This window comes from Siphateles boraxobius, unplaced genomic scaffold (genome assembly GCF_051911475.1).
Source record: "Siphateles boraxobius isolate OS27281-9 unplaced genomic scaffold, OSU_SipBor_1 130, whole genome shotgun sequence".
Lineage (NCBI taxonomy): Eukaryota > Metazoa > Chordata > Actinopteri > Cypriniformes > Leuciscidae > Siphateles > Siphateles boraxobius.
The window spans coordinates 22,981,622-23,002,011 of NW_027508734.1; the positions used below are offsets into that span (position 1 = coordinate 22,981,622).

The 20,390-nt window shown below is 37.2% G+C and overlaps 1 protein-coding gene across 2 annotated transcripts in view; it reads right to left on the bottom strand.

Annotated features, from left to right (window-relative positions):
- Positions 1-20,390, bottom strand: part of ano5b (anoctamin 5b) — a 40,768-nt gene that overhangs the window by 15,465 nt on the left and 4,913 nt on the right. The window contains exons 2-6 of one of the 2 annotated variants that reach the window (XM_077228668.1): positions 16,735-16,779; positions 11,125-11,186; positions 7,446-7,553; positions 6,114-6,182; positions 4,363-4,767 (exon numbers count right to left, since the gene is read on the bottom strand). In XM_077228668.1, the coding sequence (XP_077084783.1) occupies positions 4,363-4,767; positions 6,114-6,182; positions 7,446-7,553; positions 11,125-11,186; positions 16,735-16,779 (689 nt within the window). The remainder of the gene's footprint in view (positions 1-4,362; positions 4,768-6,113; positions 6,183-7,445; positions 7,554-11,124; positions 11,187-16,734; positions 16,780-20,390) is intronic. The other variant, XM_077228667.1, reaches the window with a different exon arrangement.

Consider the following 20,390-nt stretch of genomic DNA (forward strand, 5'->3'; position numbering starts at 1 on the left):
TGTCAGGATTGCTTTTTCCCGGTGGAAAAGGATAATGCAGGAGAAAGAATACAAAAGAGACGCTGAAGTCCTGCTTTCTCCTCGACAGGTAAATCAATGTTACAGTCTTAATTACAAGTTTTTTTTAAATGCTTGGTTGTTTATTATATAGACAGAATAACATTTACAATTAAAAGTTAAACAGATGCATTGAATAATACAGACGAATAAATTCTGTATGTAGCTCTTGTAACTGCCGGGCATCTTTGTCGTCGTTGTATTGACACTCACTCTCCTCCTCTTCCTGGTCGTCCACCTCCTTGCCTAGATCCCACTGATCCTCTGCCTCTCTGTCCTCTTCCTCTACCTCTACTTCTTCCTCTCCCTACTGTTGAATCATCTGATGATGATATCTAACAATGCACATACTTCAAAAAAATATAACGAGTAAACAAGGTATAACTACTAATTACAATAGTTCATGTTTTTGACACTCATTACTTCATACTGTAACATTCGTTTGTTCGTTGTGTCAATTTGAAGTTTGTTTGAAATAACAAACCTGTTCACCCGAAGGAAAACTCGACGAAATGCTACTTGAAGACATCCTGTCATAGCTTTTTGGTACATAACGGCTACCGTAGATGCAACACGCATTTGAAACCTGAGGCGCTGGAGAGCACAATTCGTTTGAATGCAAAATACAATTTCACCGCTAGATGGGAGTAATTCTTACTTTATGTCCCTTTAAGCTGAATTATGGATCTTGTCTTCAAGCTGATGGATCTTTTATGGATGAGTGAATACATTAATGTTTTAACATGACTGTGGTGTGAAGCAGGGCATGATTGCTAGACGTATACCAGCGCCAGTCGCAACGCGAGTCCCGCTGATATAAAAGAATAAGGACATTTCATTCTACCGAACTACACGCAGCACAAGTGCTGAATAAATACTCACACAGGTCAGTTTATTAGACGAATTGAATGAGTGTGTTGAATGTTGTTAGTTATGCCTTATGGGTGGTGATGGCGCAGTGGATAAGACACATGCCTTTGGTGTGAGAGACCCGGGTTCGAATCCACTGTGAGACACCAATGTGTCCCTGAGCAAGACACTTAACCCCTAGTTGCTCCAGAGGCGTGCGACCTCTGAAATATAGCAATTGTAAGTCGCTTTGGATAAAAGCGTCAGCTAAATGAATAAATCTAAATGTAGTTAGGTTGTGTGATGGCTGTATGAGACTAAGTACGTTAAGCTAGATCAAAATTAGAATAACATACAGATCATATTCTAACATTTCATCGTGTTGAACTAAATAACATTGATAACATTTGTTTTATGTACATTTGCTCACCTGTCTAATAAAGTACATGCAACACTCGCGTCTCTGTCAAGTCGAAGTTAGTCGCGGACGTGGAGCTCTCGGCATCTCGAAAGATGCTGATCTTCGTTTTAGTCCTCTTTTTGTCTCAAAGACTGCTTGCCATGGTCCATAATGTTTGAACAAAACAACAACAGCGTGAGCGTCCTGCTAGGCATAACAGACCGAGGGTTACGCGGATATGACGTCATTGACTGTCGACTCCTCACCTCTGCTCACACGCCCCGTTTCCTTGGTTAAAATCGCAATTTTCTCACGATTTACAAATTGTTTGAAACATTTGGGATATTGTAAGTAATCAACTAAACAAAATATATAACATTGGCCTAGTGGTTTTTGGATATTTTACTGCAAAAATCCTACATATTGTACCTTTAAAATTATTTTCAACGTCCCTGCCATTACATCCGGAGTTGTTTCGAAAATTGCTTCAATGTGAAACATTTATGCATATTACACATGCTTTATAAGTCTTTGTTGTGGCAAATAAAGTTAAAGTTAAAGTACGGAGTTACCACAGTTATAGTTGACAAAGTATGACTTATGGTGTTTCATGTAAACGGAATTATGAATGAATGTACCATCGTTTGTTGCACTGTCATTCTTATAGGCTATTCATAGTTCATCCTTTTCGAAAAAGTGAAAAACTTTTACATTTTTTTAATAAAATGAAACGTGTTGTAATTACTTACTGATGACAAAACAGATGATGTCGCTCAATTAAGCTTTTTTATTCAGGATTACAGCGAATATCTTAGATCGAAATCTCAAGTTAGTGTTTAAAGCATTTTTACATTTATTCCAAAATAATAACTAAAGGTAGTATTTAAACAATATATTTTATTTGTGTATTGAATGTTCAGCTGTTCTTTGTAAGTCAACTTATTTTCAGATCATCAGTCATGTTCATTAAACACTGTCTGTCACAGACAAAAAGATGTATCTTTAATTACCCCAAGCTGATTGCTCATTAAAAAGCCTGTCGTCATGTTTTCAGGCCATTTCAAGATTTATTTTGATGTGACAAAGCAGTGATATCGAAGTGGGTGTGTAGTTTACTTACTTTTGTTTACTAAACCTTTAGTTAATTAGTCTTCCCATTAACGCCATAATTTCGGGTCTATCGATTATTTTTCTCGATTAATCGAATAATTTAACGATTATTATTTTCCTACTGGTGAATCTTTTGCTTTTTTCTGAATAATTGATTAATCCATTGATTCATTTACTGATAAATAATAACCAATAATTTACAAATAAATAATAACCGCAACTAATCTATGTATGAACTTTAACCTAATTATAATATTTAATCACAAAAGATAAGGTTTATGCTGTGTAGGCCTAATTAGGAAAGGTGTTTTACTATGGCTGAGTTCACAGTCACTTTTTGGGATTTAGAGCAGCAACTGAAGCCTATCTATGGGCTTCTGCCTTGACTTTATTTCTCCATGTCCCCCCGATTGGCTCATAGACAGTAAAAGATTGCCTGTGAGCTTCTCCTCCTGTCTATACGGTAATTTCACTATTATGCAACAAGAGAGTCGCGTGGTTATGATGCAATCGTTAGCCTATTTTTACAAAAACGGCTTCTACGGGGCCATAACGTAAGATACAAAGTAATGGAGCCTTTTATACATTGTCGTGTTTCTTTAGAAATAAACAATGGACAAATTAAGTCTTTGGACGCCTCAGATGTAAAGTTATTAGCTGTCAAAGTGACGCCAGAATGAATGGGAGTCAATGGAATGCTAACAGCAGGTGAAGTTCTGCTACAATGGCGGCTCCCGCGAGGCTTCAGTTTCCGGCTGATGGATTACCCCCTTGAGTCTAACAAACCATAGCAACATTTTCAAACATGGCGGTGTCCATAAAACCATGAAGTTTTACCATGATCGACAGCACGTAATTAAATTAAATAATAAAATTAAATAAATGAGTCCAATCGAGGCGCAAGTTCATCCATTAGATATTTAAATAACCAACAACAGTGTTAAATCCTTTGCAACTAGTTGCAGAGAGTACTTTTGAGCAGCACGTGTCACAGCTTCGCCAGTTTAAAACATTTCCAGACTATCCACACTTTACATTAGGTTCTATTTTTTTGTTATAATGATGAGGGCAATAATAAGGGCAATTTTCAGAATGCCTGAGAGCCGCCATCATTGGGGAACATAAACAGTACGACAAAGCGACGCATTCCACACAAATCGACTAATTAATCAATTACGTCGACACGTCTTTCCAACCCTACTGAAAAGCCTGTCGAACTATGCCTTGTTTAAAAATGAATCTGTAGTAAAGATTATGAGGAAAAACTAACCGTCTTACTGACACGATCTGATGGGAACTACGTTAAAATTAATGTTCATTTGTGTTTTCTTAATGTTAGGATCACATGATTGCAATGCAAAAACAGTTTTTTTCCAAAACTTGCCACTTCAAAATCCTCAGAGGCATCGTTTTGTTGCTGGAGCAGTAATCCTGTGTTTGCGTCAGTTTCGTATTTACTTGACATGACAACATGACATGCTAATCAGTGGGCGGGGCTAAAGAGGCAATGATGTAGAAGTAGGCTTCTTCTGCAGAGGCAGTTTTTTATTGCATTTTCATAATGAGACAACCCAATGAGCCATTTTGCCAGCTTGGTTTCAGTAAAAGCTGTTTTTGGAATTACGAGGAAGTTCTGAAACCTACAGGATATTTTTATAGTAATACCTCTTATATGATCAAGGAAAATTTCTCAATTCATGATCCCTTTACCTTTGTAGTTTTCTTTGGTTTAATATAATATAATATCATTGTTGTTACTACTACTACTACTAATAATAATAATAATCTATTTTTATTATTATGGAATATGTATTCAAAATCCACTGGAATCCACAAACAACTTCTGCTAGATAACATTAACATGAATGGAGCTCTAGATGGATCTATACTAAATTGGAAACAAGTCACAGCACAAAAACACAAAAGTGCATAAATCTCACACTCACGTCATGAAGGGGATAAGCTGAGGTGTAGGTGCCGTTGTTCAGCAGTCGTTTGATTCCCGTCTTATCTTTCTCTTTGCGGTCTTCCTTGTAGTAAGGGCAGCGGGTCAGGATGTAGTACACTATCCTGTTGCGTGTGGAGGGAGGAAAAAACGTGTCCTTATCATCAATCAGGAAGAAGTCAACCTTGTTCTTGTCAAAAGGTGCAGTGAAGTAGTCCGGCTCTGGCCTCATGATGCTGTCTGGAAGCCGGAAAGGGTGAGTGAGCCACTCCAGAGGAACTTCTCGAGCTTTGGGAATATCGCTCGCTTTAAAGGGCACCTTGATCTTTAGCACATCCGCATAGGTGGCCAACACCTCCCATGGAGCGTGGATTTTCAGATAATGTGTCTTACGATCATCTGACTCCTGCAGGGGGAGATTTTTTTGAGAGGGGAAGTGTTATATTGGAAAATGCGTAACAAGATATCAGTATGCATAACAAAACAGCATTTGTACAAAATCACATCAAAAGATACCTTGAAGTAATACATTAACTGCAATTTTGTTAGTTTAAATAAAGCTTTAAAAAAACAAGTGAAGGGTCTAAGCTTATAGACCTTTAATCATAAATATAATAAAATAACATAACAAATACAATTAAATAAAATCTGAATAATAAATGCACAATATATATTTTTTATATAAAGCAGAAAAAACAAGATTAAGGTCTGTGCTTTGATATAGGAGATACATACACTATATATATATATATATATATATATATATATATATAGTGTATGTATAAATTGGGCAATCTTAGGTCTTATTAATCTATTACTTGTTCCAGAGCAAATCGTTTTTGGTTAAGGTGAACATTAAGTTTCATAACTCTATATTTAGGCTATATTTCACTTAAATCCTGTACTAGAGTGCTGCTTGTACGTTTGAGAGATTTGTTTGCTTGTGTTCATTTCCTATAGTCTTTTATAATGGCTATTGTTGTTAATTTAAATATTTTTGCACAATACATATTTTATATAAATAATATGCCGTATTTGGTATTGAGAAAGGACTGTGATATGGACTTCAATGAAAGTTACATTATTACGGCATTAGACAGTCTTTATTGTGAGCCAGAACAAGGAAGTTGTTTTAGCGCTGTCATGGGAAGGACAATTACGGAGATATCGCTTTCCTCAGCGGTCATTTTTGGACATAATATTATGGACATCGACCTGAAGAATGAATGCTATATCAGATGCAGGTAATACACTCGTTTAGTCGATCTCTCTCTCTTAATACCATACTGTCCTCTACATAACACCTCAACCTTTAATGAAGCGACTCAATGTTCCTTCGTTACTAGTTCTAAAGCTACATTTTAGAATTAGTAAAGGTGGCTCAACTGTCAAACTGTCAACTTGAGATTTGAATCCATGGTGGAAGTAGTTTAGCACAAAAGAGGGTTTTTAAAGACAATCCGTTGTTGTTTCTTATTTTTTTACTCACGTGTGCAGTCGAACGGTTGTATAAATGCAATATCACACGAGTAGCTGTGCGATATGGCTGTATATCGGCGCGCTGTGATTACCTACGGCCGAATCACAGCCGTGCTTATATAGCCTACAGCCATATTGCACGGCTACTCGTGTGATATTGCTGATATATATAAATAAAATAAATGCATAAAATATATATTTTTTAAATAATAAAATAAAAGATCCATAATAGAAGTGCAACCATGAGGGGGCATCTGAGGCTCAGAACCTCACCGATTTATCTTCAGTCTCCAGCTCAAGACCAGACTTCTCCAGATTGGCTTCAAACTCTCTTCTTCTCTCCTGGAAGAAAGGCCACACAAAAACATCAGTTTCTTTCAACTTTATCATTGTACTATATCATTCATGGTCTCTTTCTCTTTTTTATCATTAGTTTTAAGTCATCGATTGATTCAGCTTTGTACATGAGGCTATTTTATATGTGATATTTAAAGTCCTGATGGTTGTAAACAAGCTTTGGACTACGTCTTTAGAGAAAACTCGTTTTTCCCACAAGCACCGGTGACCTATGGCTACCACATCTTATCTTATGGAACACCACCTCAAATGGGTGACTCAAGGGATATGACCTTCATTAAGCAGAGAGCCTGACCGCACATCAACCTCTGTATACAGGAGAAAACAGAGGATCAAGCCGGTTCACCAGCAAACCCTTCAGTGTTTTCAGCGATTGAACTGAATGAAGGGTCTGACTAAAGAGAAGTGGTTGACCCCCTGCTCTCATTTTATGCAATGACTGTTTGTCGTGCAGTTTATTGTGCAACAGCTTCTATCTGACTCTGACTCACTGTTTCTCACTGTGCCTTATGACCCAGCAGACATCTCACCCATCTCCATACCACAGCATGCCTACGTATAGGTCCCCATCACACTATTTTAGTACACAGTGAAGTATATTAAACCAGCCATTGTTTGATTGCTTAACAAGGCCAAGTACAGAACATTTTGGAGAGAACACACACTAATTAGAATTACTCCATCAATAGTAATTACAGATGATGGAGCAATACCAGAATTTTAAGCATGACAGAGATGAGGACTGTGGAAAACAAACTATTAATGAGGGGAGCAGAAAATCTGTGCATGAGTATGTGTCAGTCTCAAAGTGTGCATGAAAATGAAATGATTTTTTGTTTTTAAACACTCTTTGTATTTATGTTGATTTCATATGGTTTTGAAAAACGTTTAAGAAAATAAATACATTTAAAGTATTTTTTAAACACCTCGAATATGTGAGTGCAAACTATTTTCAATAATGTTCTTCAATATATATATATATATATATATATATATATATATTTTTTTTTTTACAAATATAACAAATTAATTAATTAATACAAGTTTTTGGGGGATTTGCGGCACATTTTGCAACCTTATTTCTGCTTTAAAAACTATCATGTAGGAAGTATATTCAAGTCATTGTGTGAATTGCATTTTAAATGCATCTTTGAATGAATTAGAAGATAGGACTAATAAGTGACTGTCTTGTCTGTGAAGTGTGTTGTTAATAATATTACTACGAAAGTCCCCATATTAGTGTCATACCGCTTTTTTGTCTCCATCCTTGTCGTCAACGTAGGACAGGACGAAGTCGATGCGCCGTACACCATCCTTGAAGTACACAGAGTCCCTGTTCTCCTCAAACTTGTCTATCTAAAAAAGAAACATTCTGAAGATTCATATCAACAGCATTCCCACTTATACACAACTACATGACCATACAGGCTTTCAGAGTTGCCTCCTGTCACAATAAACAAATGTGTCATGACGCAAGTGATTTCTATTAACTGTGCTTATTTTTTCAGTTGACAAAACCCCAACAGACCAGTGGAGAAAACATCAAAGGAGGTGATGCTCAACATACTGCATAAATCACTTTAGTGCTCAGGGTAGTGAGAGCAGAAATGTACTGCCGAGAAAAACATCATCCCACTAACACAGCAGAAATAGTATCATGACAGCATGAGAGGCTCCAGGAAGAGCTGCAGCAAGATGTGCTGAGAAAACCACAGGTACAGTATGAACAGAGCGGTTACTTCTGCACACATGTTGAGTGTAAGATCAACACACACCCACACACACTGGCTTAGCTCTCTAAATGGTGACGTTCCATAGTGGTGACCTCTATTGTTTTTCCTATACAGCTAGTTACAATTACTGTAACCTGCTACTGTAAACTGCTTAGCATTTTATATATTTATTTTTTAGATGAGGGTGTTGTCAAGAGAAGGTTTTTTCAGGTTTATGTCACTTCTGGGTACACATTTTTGTACAAAAATATGAATTTAAAAGAACACATCAAGTGACAAATTTGTAGTCAATCTTCTCTAATAAAATTGTGATGCTGCCATGATACAGTGATTGTATCAGATGATAATTCCTTTGGTATTTTCTTGCTATTGATGATTATTGAATAATTTGTTTATCGATGTCCTAGTATTTATCTTATATACCAAGACATTTCAAACAATGGCAAAGTTTTTATCCAGACACAAGTCAATAAAAGATATGCTAATATTATGGTAACTTGTTGTGAATGTTTTATGCAAAAAATGCAAATGCAAAAAGACAAAAAACAAACAAACACACAGACAAACAAACAAACACCCCAGCCATCCCAGACACAAAACCAAAATACCGAAACCACTGACATTAATACAATTATGCAAATGGAGTATAATAAAACCTCAGGAAACCTAAGGAGATTCACAATACATCTAACATCATACTTGTACAAACATGCCTTTGAGGTATGTCTGCAAGACCTGTTTTGCTATTGAGAAACATACTGTACTCTATCTTCTTCATCCTGCATACAAATCCCACAGGCACAGAGGAGGAGGAAATAGCAGCTGTCCCTACAAATATGCTCCTCCAGACAGTAAAACAAGCCAAAACAGATCAATCACAAAAATGGTTGCCTGCTTGCCACGTCCGTCTAAAAAAGGCCAGTCAGTGATCAAACCAGGGAAAGTCATTAAACTAATAAAGTCAAGGCAATGTGCCATATGTGAAGGCATTTTATTGTAGACCACTAATTAAATGTGAGAGAGCTGACAGGAGCACTTATTTTCAAAGAGGTTCTTTGTTAATCAGCATTACTGGTCAGATGGGACCTTTGCACGCTGCTCCTTTAGGAAAGGACATGGAGGGTTATTGATCACTGTTGACGTCAAAATGACAATCAAATGCTTCCAAGCAATCTATAAAGCAACAACAAATCAACAAAATCATTTAAACTCCAGGAATTCTCATTATTTAATGTCTTTACTCATACAAATTAATTTCTACTAATCTGAATAATTTAAGCACTAGACATTGGGTGTTCAAATCAAGGCCAAGTAGATGAAAAAAGCACTAGTCCCATTATTCCAACAGAGCTGTTGAAGTGTTAAAACAGTGACAAATCATGGCTTGTGTTCAAGACAGATACTGAAAGTCCACCCTTCCTCCCCTTATGACTCACCTCTCTCTCAAAAAAAAAACTTTCCCAAAGTGAAACAATCGAAATAAAATATGTCGATGTTGTCCAGTCTCAATGTGTTCAGGAAAAAAGACTATCATCAATGGAAAATAATAATACAGTATATGCTATTAATATATAGTACACTGAATAAAAACTATAATCATTTAAACATTACACATTCTGCATATTTCATAGGGAACTTGTGGTTTAAAGATTTGTTGTGAATAACAATGCACTATTCAAGAAATTTAATGTTCAACCCTAAAAAGGTTTAATTTTAAAAAGAGTCATTTAAAAAACAGCTCTAACGAAGTAAGCACAGAATGTAAAAAATCGATCGAGGCGCTTTGGCTTCACTTTTCAGGACTTGTGCGGCACGCTTGGAAGTAAGCAACAATCTCTGATGCCCTCGACGTGAACGTTGCATCCATATCTCAGTTCGAGCTGTCATAATTTTCATAAAGTGCTCCAATGGTGTTATGTCACAGAGAGGTATTTGTCCAAAATAGTGCTAGCAAATGTAAACAGCAAGCTGCACACTCTCTCACACAGAGACCTCTGATAAGAGTAGGTCACTCCCCCTCACTGCAGAGAACTGCAGGAAACATGCCTTGGCCTGGAGACTCTCCTGTGATGAACTGCTTTACACTGTGTTCTGGGACTGAGATCACAATCACATGCTCATTGTAATACTTCATTATTCACTAAAAAGCAGAGCTACAGTTTCAGTTCTAGATGCCCCCTCACTAAACTGGTAACACACGAGTGAGTAATTCAGCATCCAGGTTTAGAGAAATATTGAGAAAAAAATGTACCATTGCAGATGGCTTGCCAAAACACTCCTTTATTGCTGACTGCACTAAGATGAGGAAAGTATCATTAGCAAAGTGCACCAGCAAGAGAAACAAAGCAAATGCATAATCTATTGATGATTGCTGCTTACATAGCTTCATGTAAATATGGCAAAATCAATGCTTAAGACTGAGGAAAGTGAGTACTTTTATATTTTTAATGCAGTGGAAAAATATACTAAAAGGTCCAATGTCCATCTCAGGAACAACCAGAATCTCCTTCTGTATAATAAACATAAGAGTTTTCTAAACGTGTGAGAATTTGAATATCTTCGCGGTTGCTTAAGTCATCAACATACCAGGAAATGTTAAAAATGTGTTTTGAGGCCAAGAAAAGTCATTATTGCAATTAAATTAATGCAATCTTTAAGATCATGGAAACGTCAATTGAATAGTTATTTTCTAGTCTTAATTTTCCTTAAATAGAGTAAAACCCATTTTACATGCCATAAAAGAGTTTGATTTGTGGGCAAATTGTTCTTTAGAGTTGGTTCTTTTCAAAACAATCAACAAAAATCATTTGTCAACAAATGTCATTTTTTGTTCACAAATTCTATTATGATAAAGAGTGTAAATCATTGTATGTTGCGTTTGGTGGACATTATAAAAGTGTATTAATGGGAGAACCCCCCAAATCCCTTTGACCTGTCTTCAAGAGCTATACTTGGATATTTAGTTCAAATTGGCCCAACATAAATGTTTAAAGCAGAGATGTTGAGGGCAGTTGGGAGACCTCGTGTTGTGAGTACATTCACACACATTTAAAGTACCACAACCTTAAAATGTGACCCACTTACCACATTACAAAATAGTACAGTAGTAATCTGTTGCTTCTTCGAACAGGGTAGAGCTGAACCATAAACTATGACAATATATCTGACTGAGATGAAAATATCTGATATCTTACCTCCCGGTGACCAGGCAGCTGTGTCCCTCGGTCAGAGATGGAGTTAATGCTGCCATTATTACCTGCAAATGACACAGGGGAAATGACATTAATATATATATATATACACATATATATCAGAACCACAAATGCTATATAGTTCAAAACGTTGCACCTTTTAGTGGTAGATAAGGTACAAAGTGTTCCCTTTAAGGGTAACAAGCTGTTGTGCTGTTAAAATGTAAAGCTATACAACTTTAGTATGTTTTTAAGATTGAGTATAAAAACAGGAAATATTTGATTACATTAAAATAGGGCTTTTTCAGCACAGTAGATCGCAAACCAAAGGTGGGCAGTATTAAAGGTGCAGTAAGCAATTTCTGAAAAACGATGTAGAAAGTGGATCGGACCGAGCGCCATAATAAACTTGTAGCCAATCAGCAGTACGGGGGCGTGTCCACTAGGGCAGTGCAATTAATCGAATTTTGATTTCAATTTCAATTTTAGCTCCCAACGATCTCCAAAATAGTACAATCGAGTAAAAACGATTATTTTGTCATGTTATTTTGTCTTGTAACCGTCTATGGTAGTAACAAAGTAGGCTACATTTACTTCCTTACGTTAGGGCGACGTTCCTCTCGTTACTTTATTTTAATGCAATACATGCTGTTAAATGCATAGTTTATTCCAAGCGCACTGTATCTTTTTTATGGGCATGAGCGATGCTCAATTCACAAATGAATCACTCTTTCGAGTCGATTCTGTTCAAAGACTTCATCAAACAAGTTGGCAGATCTGTCTAAATCAGTTCGCGAATCAGTTGGAATGATCTGTTCAGTTTCCTGCACGCACTGAATCGTCTGAAGCACTTTCAATTCACACTCAGAGTCGTAACAGGAAGATTTAAGAACATCAAGACAGTCTAGTCTAGTCTACAGTCTAGTCTAGTGAAAGCAAATCTGCAAATGCATCATATTTTTGCCAGCTATGAAGATCTAGTTGAACATCTTCGTATGATGTCTGTGAATGAATGATTCCACAGGACGATACATTCGAGTTCATTTCATTGAGGTAATACATTTTACAACAAAACAGAGTTGGGGTACTCGACCTCGGTCTCGGACTCGAGTCCAATTTTGAATGAGCTCGGACTTGTCACGCACTCGGATGAATTTGTACTCGGACTTGACTCGGATTCAGACCTTTTGGACTCAGAAAAATGTCCGAGTCCAGTCGAGTCCGGGCACTGGAGGACACAATATTATTCAAAAACTAAACAAAACTATTTGTGCTGTTTCCGCGTTGAACATTAGCCAATCACAGACATGTATATTAAGTGCATGAACAAAGTGACAAATCAGAGGCATTTTAGAGTCAACATGCGGAGAATACGCTTAAAATGTATGTTCAGAATCAGCACAAGCTTTATCCTTTCGCAAATCCCCTCGTAAACAAAGTCTAGACTCGATATAAATGAGAGATTCACTGTGCAGTGTGGACACTTCAGTGTTTATGACGAGAGTTTTAGGGAGAGTGCAGAACGCGGTAAGTGATGGCTTAGCGGGAGCAAGCGCTATTGACAATCTAACTAATAGTTTTGTTTTTCGTGCTTCTAGAGGACCAGAGATTACGTTCACACTGTAAATTATAAAGAGTGATAAATGCATTTAAATTTGAGAGTGAATCCGCTAAATTTTAGTCCTGTTAGTCTTGAAATTGCGAAAGTGATAACCATAGCAACATTTTGGCGTCTAATCATTTTATGATTTTTGTTACATTTACACTTTAGTCAAAAGTTTACATACACCTTTCAGAATCTCCAAAATGTAACTTTTATTTATTTATTAATACGAAGGATCATAAAAACATTGTTTCTTTTTAGTACTGCATTGAAAAACTTTTTCACATAACAGATGTTTAATAGCCTAGTCCACAAGACAAAATACAAACACAAAATACAAGACAAATTACTTGATTGTAATATTGTGTGTCATTACCTGAATGATCCACAACTGTTTTTATGTTTGTTTTTTGTTTTTGTAATGGTTGTTCATGAGGAACAATCCCCCAGCTCCTGCACATTCTTTGCTTTTCCAGCATCTTCTGCATATTTAACTTACTAGCAGTGACTATGATTGTGAGATCCATCTTTTCGCACTGTTGACAACTGAGGGACTCAAACACAACTATCACAAACCCTGCAAACATTTAGTGATGCTCAAGAAGTCCATTAAGGATGGAACTGGATGTAAATTGTTCTTATTTTGTTGAAAAATTATATTAATTTAGTCCTGCCCTTCAGAGGCTAAAAAATATATATGCAAGTAAAACAAAATAAGAAACATTTAAACATCACCATTATCTTGCTCTAAAGTTTACCCCTGGCTCTTAATGCATCGTGTTGCATTCTTGAGCATTACCTTGCAGATTTTGAAAGATGTACAATAGGTAAATGTATGACTTTGACTATACATTGCAACCATTTTGTAAGGTTTAAAATATTAATTTAAGAGCTCAGTGTTGAGACCTTTCGCCGGAATTTGATTGGTAGCCGATCTGACCAATCATAATGAAGATTCACGCCATTTTTGTCAGACAAACAAACCAAACCAGTTAGTAGATTAAAGTCAGAGGACTTGAACTTGAAAAATGGTGTGTATTAATTTCTTTTTGCAGTTCTGATTTTCATTCATGTTTAATTTGTGCTATAACTAGAAGAGATCAGTTCATGTGCTGCTTGAACTGAGGCCTACACATTAAAGCACCACAAAACAGTATTTATTGTTTGAATTTCAAAATAATTATAAAAATTTGAAAGATGAGACTTTATTTCATACCAAAAGTAGGTTGCTCTGTCTTATATGTTGGCAGATTGTCAGTGTCCACTTTTGCTCCGCAATATATTTTTCAATGTGTGAGAGAACATGTGGAGTGAGAGCAGAACGGCTTGTCGGACGTAGCAACAGTAACTAAGAGGGACGGGTCTTTGTGAAAGGTCAATTTCAAATCATTTAAAACTTTGTGGACTCGGCCGGACTCGACTCGGACTCGGATGTTAAGGACTCGGACTCAAGTCCGACTCGCCCTCTTTGGACTCGGACTTGGACTCGATTGTTAAGGACTTGGACTCGACTCGGACTCGACAAAGGTGGACTCGGACCCAACACTTACATTAAATAAGCTACCATTGTCTACAGTTTATGAAATGAACACCCGCCATCCCGCAGTAATGTGTGTATATTGCGCAAGTGCCATCACACGAATGGTTTTGATTTAAACTAATTTGTTTAAAAAGTAGGCTATTGCCGTAACAAGGCAGGTTCGCATAAAATCATTATGACATATGACATTATTTTTTTATCTAACGAGCATCTGGTTTGGCGATGCAAAAACGGACTGTCGTGCTTATTGTTTTCTTCTTCTATGTTAACTATGTTAAAAAAAAACTACGAAAACATGTTACTTGTTCAATTAATAAACAGTTTGTTTGATGACAAATCGCTAAAGATGAAATTGGCCTCCCTTTCTGTCATTGTGAGTGTGGGGGTTTTTTTTCCGTTTTTTTTTCCGATTTTCGATCGATAATCGACTTTTGCTCCTCGATTTTCGAATGCCATTTTTGGCAGAAATTCACATCCCTTATAACAGCCCTTTTTATTAAAACTGAATTTGATCAAATGTAAGAATTTGACATAAAATATATATTTAGTAAGGTTGAATAAATTGTCCTTTATAAAGGCAAATAACGCCCTGGTGACCCCCTACAACAAATTACTTTGTAAACATGTCACCTTTTTCACCACTTGTGAGTTTGCAGGTCTGTTTAATATTTCAAAAAGTACAATAAATGTTCAAATTTAGATTTTTTTAAGAATTGTTGAAAGGTGTCTTTTAATAAATGCAACATGTTCCCAAAGTCATGTGAAATAATCGTGTTACATAATAGTGATTTCAATACTGACCAAAATAATCGTGATTATGATTTTTTCCATAATCGAGCAGCCCTAGTGTCCACTCATGATGAGAGAAGGAGAGACTGAGATTTGAAGACTGTTGAAAGAGAGATGGCTGAGAGACATTACAAAAGAAAAAAGGTCAAATCATATCACTGGAAAAAGAAGGGTTAGAGCAGCGTATCAGTGCGGCAGAGACTTAAGCAGGAAGGCCTGAAAACAGATGCCTTTAGTTGTGTTGTTGAGTAACACTGGTTTTGAGTGTCATTGTTTGTCGCCAGCAGTACACCAGCTCCAGACAAAACTGTGTTAATCACATATGGATCAGAAACAACACAACCTCGGCATCTGTTTTCAGGCCTTCCTGCTTAAGTTTCTCCAGCACTGGAACGCTTTTCTAATATTAACTCTTGTGTACTGCATGTTCATATTGTGTTCTTCCTTTTCAGTCGTTCGTCATGTTTGCTTTATTTTTTCCAAAGCTTTATTTTGCTTCGCTTATGATAAAGAGACATCCATTGCATGTTTGGGGGCGGAGCAAAGAAGGAAATTGTTTGTTTGTTTGGGTTGATTTCAAATATCAACAGTGTTCAACAATGATTCTCAGAAATCGCTTACTGCACCTTTAATGTAAACTACAGACTAGAGGTATTTAAATAACAATCATTCCACTATGCTTAAAGAGGCACATTCAATTTTCAGAATATTTAATTTAATTTAATTTTCCTTTGCAGAAGAGCAGCTCCAACTTAAACAAATTCAGTGTTATGCAGCGTATTCGATTTTAAAGCTGCTGAAGTGAAGGTCACATAGCACATCATTTTAACAAAAAGTTTTACAGTTGTGTTATTTGTCTTTGTGGCCCTTCTCCTCTTTCTCTCCCCCACATACTTTGGCAGAAATTCCATTGGTTAGTCAGCCAATGACTTAAATGCTGAGCAGCCGACTTTGTGGGATAGAAGCACTTCCTGTGGGGAACAGTCAGACATAGTGTTCTCTTTTTGAAACAGGATACACACAACATATAATTCCTGGCTAGTGGCTAGTGCATGATATCACTAAATCAATGAGCACTAAATCACCACCCAATCAAATTACATATATTTAACACTGAAAATTAGTGCAAGTAAATATATGTTCCACCATGGACAGATTAGATTACAGTCTCAGACTGGTTGTTCTGTTAATTTGATTCTGCTTTACTAAATTTTGGATTTTCAGTTGCGCTGCCTTTGTTCTTTCGGAACAACACTGGTATCAATATGTACAACAAAAACACAAAGCTACACAACACTTCAGTCATCAAACACATCTCTCACACATTCAAGGTAAAACTTTCGTGCAAATCTGACAAAAAAAGCTTTAAACACACACTCATACCCAGCCTCAAAGCAGAGGCATGAACCGTAACAAGTTGACAAGGCCAACGGAATGAAAGAACAGACAAAGACGTCAACATTTTTTAAAACATCTTCAGCATTTGGAGCAAAGTTTACATCTCCAAATATGTGGTACCACAGACAAGCACATCTGTCACAATATGGTTTCTGAGATGCTGATGAAGCGTAATAAAATGATAATGACAGGAAACGACTATGAAGCAAAAGAGTATCAGAGGATGAGAAGATGGCAGAGCGGGGGACTGACAGACAAGCGGCACACGTAGCTCTGTTCGTACCTGCCTGTAAGGTCCTCCGGTAGCCCGTCAGAACGGCACAGCCATCTTAACTCAAGAGACGGTTAGGGGTGTAAAGATGGAAATAAAAATTTAAATCCACACAAGCAACTCTTTCTACATGCATTTCTTTTAGGGGGAAATTATTACATGTCTGGGCTAACATTTAAAACCCATTACTAAAATCTCAAAAAACTGCATTTGTAAATAGGTGTAAAGGCAGGGGTGCACATAACTGGTGCGCAGGTACACATGTGTGGTAAAAAGAAACGAAGCGCAGCAGAAAATGGAGGGAAGCGTTTTTGAGTACCAACATTTTTGGGGACAGGGACACATTTACTTGGAAATGTTTACTTGTTCTCTGGCAATCTTGATGATAAGTGTGTTCATTAATTAAAAGGGGTGCAACAGATCGCAATTGTCCGTGATCCATACTGACCAGACCCCGTGGTTCAGTCCGCATATGATTCACGAATTAACTGCTAAGTTTAACCATCATAGAGTGAAAGTTTATCATTTGGAAATGTTTTGTCTTGCCAATTTACACATTAAAACGATTGTAAATGCGGAAGAAGAGGCAAAAATCGGGACTCGCTCGCTATTATCTGTGCACACAGCCACAGACACCCAAAGCACGCGCACACACAGTCAGAGAGAGAGAGAGAGAGAGAGAGAGAGAGAGAGAGACGTTTCAGACAGTGTTTGAACACCGAATTGATTCCTCTTTCATGTTCACTTGCGCTTATTATGCCAAAATAGCCGTCTCTCTAAGTATTCTTTCTGTTTGTCATAAGTGAACAGTTGAGAAAGAAACTAGATGTGTGGCAGTATATTCCGTCCATTCATTCGGTCTTAAAGTGACATCAGCCTAATATTCCTGCTGTTGTCTGCCTCATTAATGTTAATAATAGGGCTGGGTAAAAATTTCGATTCATAAATGCATTGCAATTATTTGTTTCTCAATTCAATATCGATTCATCAAACCCTACTAATCGATTCAGCCCACCGGCCAGTGGCGGCGCTGTGTGCAACACTCTAGTGAGAGCGTTCAGCGTTGTACAAGAGGCGCTTTACCAAAACAGCAAGATGACGGACAGCAGCTGCACTCCGTTCAAGCCTGCACCACCAACCAGGGACGTCGTTAGGCCTATTTTAGGGGGGCTGAAGCTACCCCAAAATTTTCCTAAGCCCCCCTAAATGATAATAAGAACAACATAAGTATCTGGGAGTCTCCCGCATATTGATAGCGGCTCCCTGATGTACGCAAATTAGTTCAAATCTCCCGGAATCTAGAGCTCGCGAGCTCCAAACCGCGTAGCGCGCGCACGACAGAGGAAGAGCCCGTGCGTGTGTGTGCGAATGTGCACACGTGTGCCTCACGAAGCACATTTTTGAGTATGCACATTTTGTGCTTCTGTGTACATTTCTTTTATAACTTGAATGTATAGGAAGAAAGAAATATACTTTCTACTACTTACAGTTACATGCACTTTAGAGGTGTTAATAAAGCACCTGTTTGTTACAGTTGTGGTTTGTATTCAACACATTTACAATATTATACAGTTTGTTCTGCTAAATAAACCATGACAGGAAACATGCTGGGGTCAATTTGTTCTTAAACATTGGCAATACTGCAAACATTATTTAAAAATATACTCAGGTACTTAATTACTTTTGTATTTACTTATTATTGAATCGATATCGAAGCTAATAAATCAATATCGAATCGAAATCGAATCGAAGCCTCAAGAATCGAGATCGAATCGAATTTTGAAATTCCTAACAATACCCAGCCCTAGTTAATACAAATAAAACAAAAACATCATCATCTTCTACCATGTTCGAGAGAAAAGAGGACAGTGAGGAGAGCAGTCAGGAGGAAAGTGATGACGACAACTTGAAGTGTGACTACCAAGCTCTCCAGGTGCTCCTTTGAGAACCAGACCAAAAAAGTTATGTGCACCCCTGTATAGATGGCTGGTCTCTATCATTTCCATTCTATGAGAAGGCTAATATTTGCTCCGAGCAGAGCCAACGGGTGTGGTCTCACAGGCTTCCTCTGATCATGTTATTATGAGTGATGATTAGGCCTTCTGGGAAAGAAAGGCTTTGATAATGACACCTTTGTGTAATACTTTGAAGCAGAGAGGGAACAAGCAGCAGTAGTGTTGATAAAACCTGTCTGAATACAAACCTGTGGCCACCACAGTAATTTCCTAGTAAACAAATCAACAGTTGTTTAACTGAATCTGTGTGCTAAAGCATAAATTTACTGTTCAGCAGAGATGGGCTCAGCAGATGGGCAGAAAATATATTCACAACTCCAATTCAGCCTCACACTGTCACATGACTAGCTGTAGTATGAATATAAAGTGAACTGAATTTATCGGCTGAATGAATCAAGCTTAAACCATTGCACTCTTAATGCATGGCAAAACACATAACTCCCAACAGGAAAAGTGTGTCGGGAAACGTCATAGATTCAGGTCAGAGAAGATTTCACATTAACGGCAACTAAACCACAATTCCCAACCACATTTTGTATCCATGGCAAAGTCTTTGAAAAAGCTGCACAATAACACAGGAACCGTATCTTTATCAACAGGATGCAATGGTGGCTCGGAAAGTAATTGGGGATCTCCAGCAAAGTCTTACTCTTAAATAGCGAAGCAAACAATGAGTATACTGTGAGGTCAGGAGAAGGAGTGTTTATAGATGTACAGATAATATTCATAATTCAAATTAGATGTATACAAACAACTTTGAGTCACGTACACAAAAAAAAATGCATAAATCCTAATACAGTTCTCCGAATTAATAAAGAACAGCTCCCTTATCTCAATTAATTTTTTTTAAATGTTCCTTATCACTCTGTTGATGCTCAAGGGCCATGATACATATAAATATATATATTATTTATGACTTTTACTGGGTCAACTACTAGTTCATAAAGTATGGCTATCAAAGAAAAAACTAAATTAAACTGCATGTTGCTATAGCAACAACTCTCACTTTCTTTTGCCTGTTCACCAACAAGCGCAGCCACACTTGTTGGCTGTTGTCTGCAAGTGTTGTGACAATTAAACAATTTAATTCAGATGTGCTCTTTTGAACAAAACAAAATCAAGTAATTTTATTTATGCTATTTGAATAATAAAACATTTTAGTAGAGTACCTCTGTAACTAAATGAATTATTACTTTACATGACAGATCAAGAGAACACATACAAACACAGCAGGCATGGTGTGGCAGGGATGGCGCGGGAATCTAATCAGGGTCCACACCGGGTGTCTATGTCGCATTCTCTAAAGAGGATACCATGAGGTCTGCCCTGATAAGAGACTCGTTCTTCTGTGTGACAGTCCAGCGTGACAATGCACTGATAAACTCTGAAGAGACGATAGGACCATTCACACTGTCAGACACTATAGTTTATTATACAATCCCTTGGAAAAGCAAGAGACTAAATACAAGTTTTTCCACAGGACAGAAATAACAACACTTTGCATTGACAAAATTACTTTCTGATGACGAGAGCTCAGATGGTAAACTTCAAAATAATCTTTTAATAATGGCATTTCTATGATCCAGTTGGATTATTAACAATTGTAATGTGTCCATTTTGCTGTAAAAATGATGAGTAGGGCTGCGCGATTAA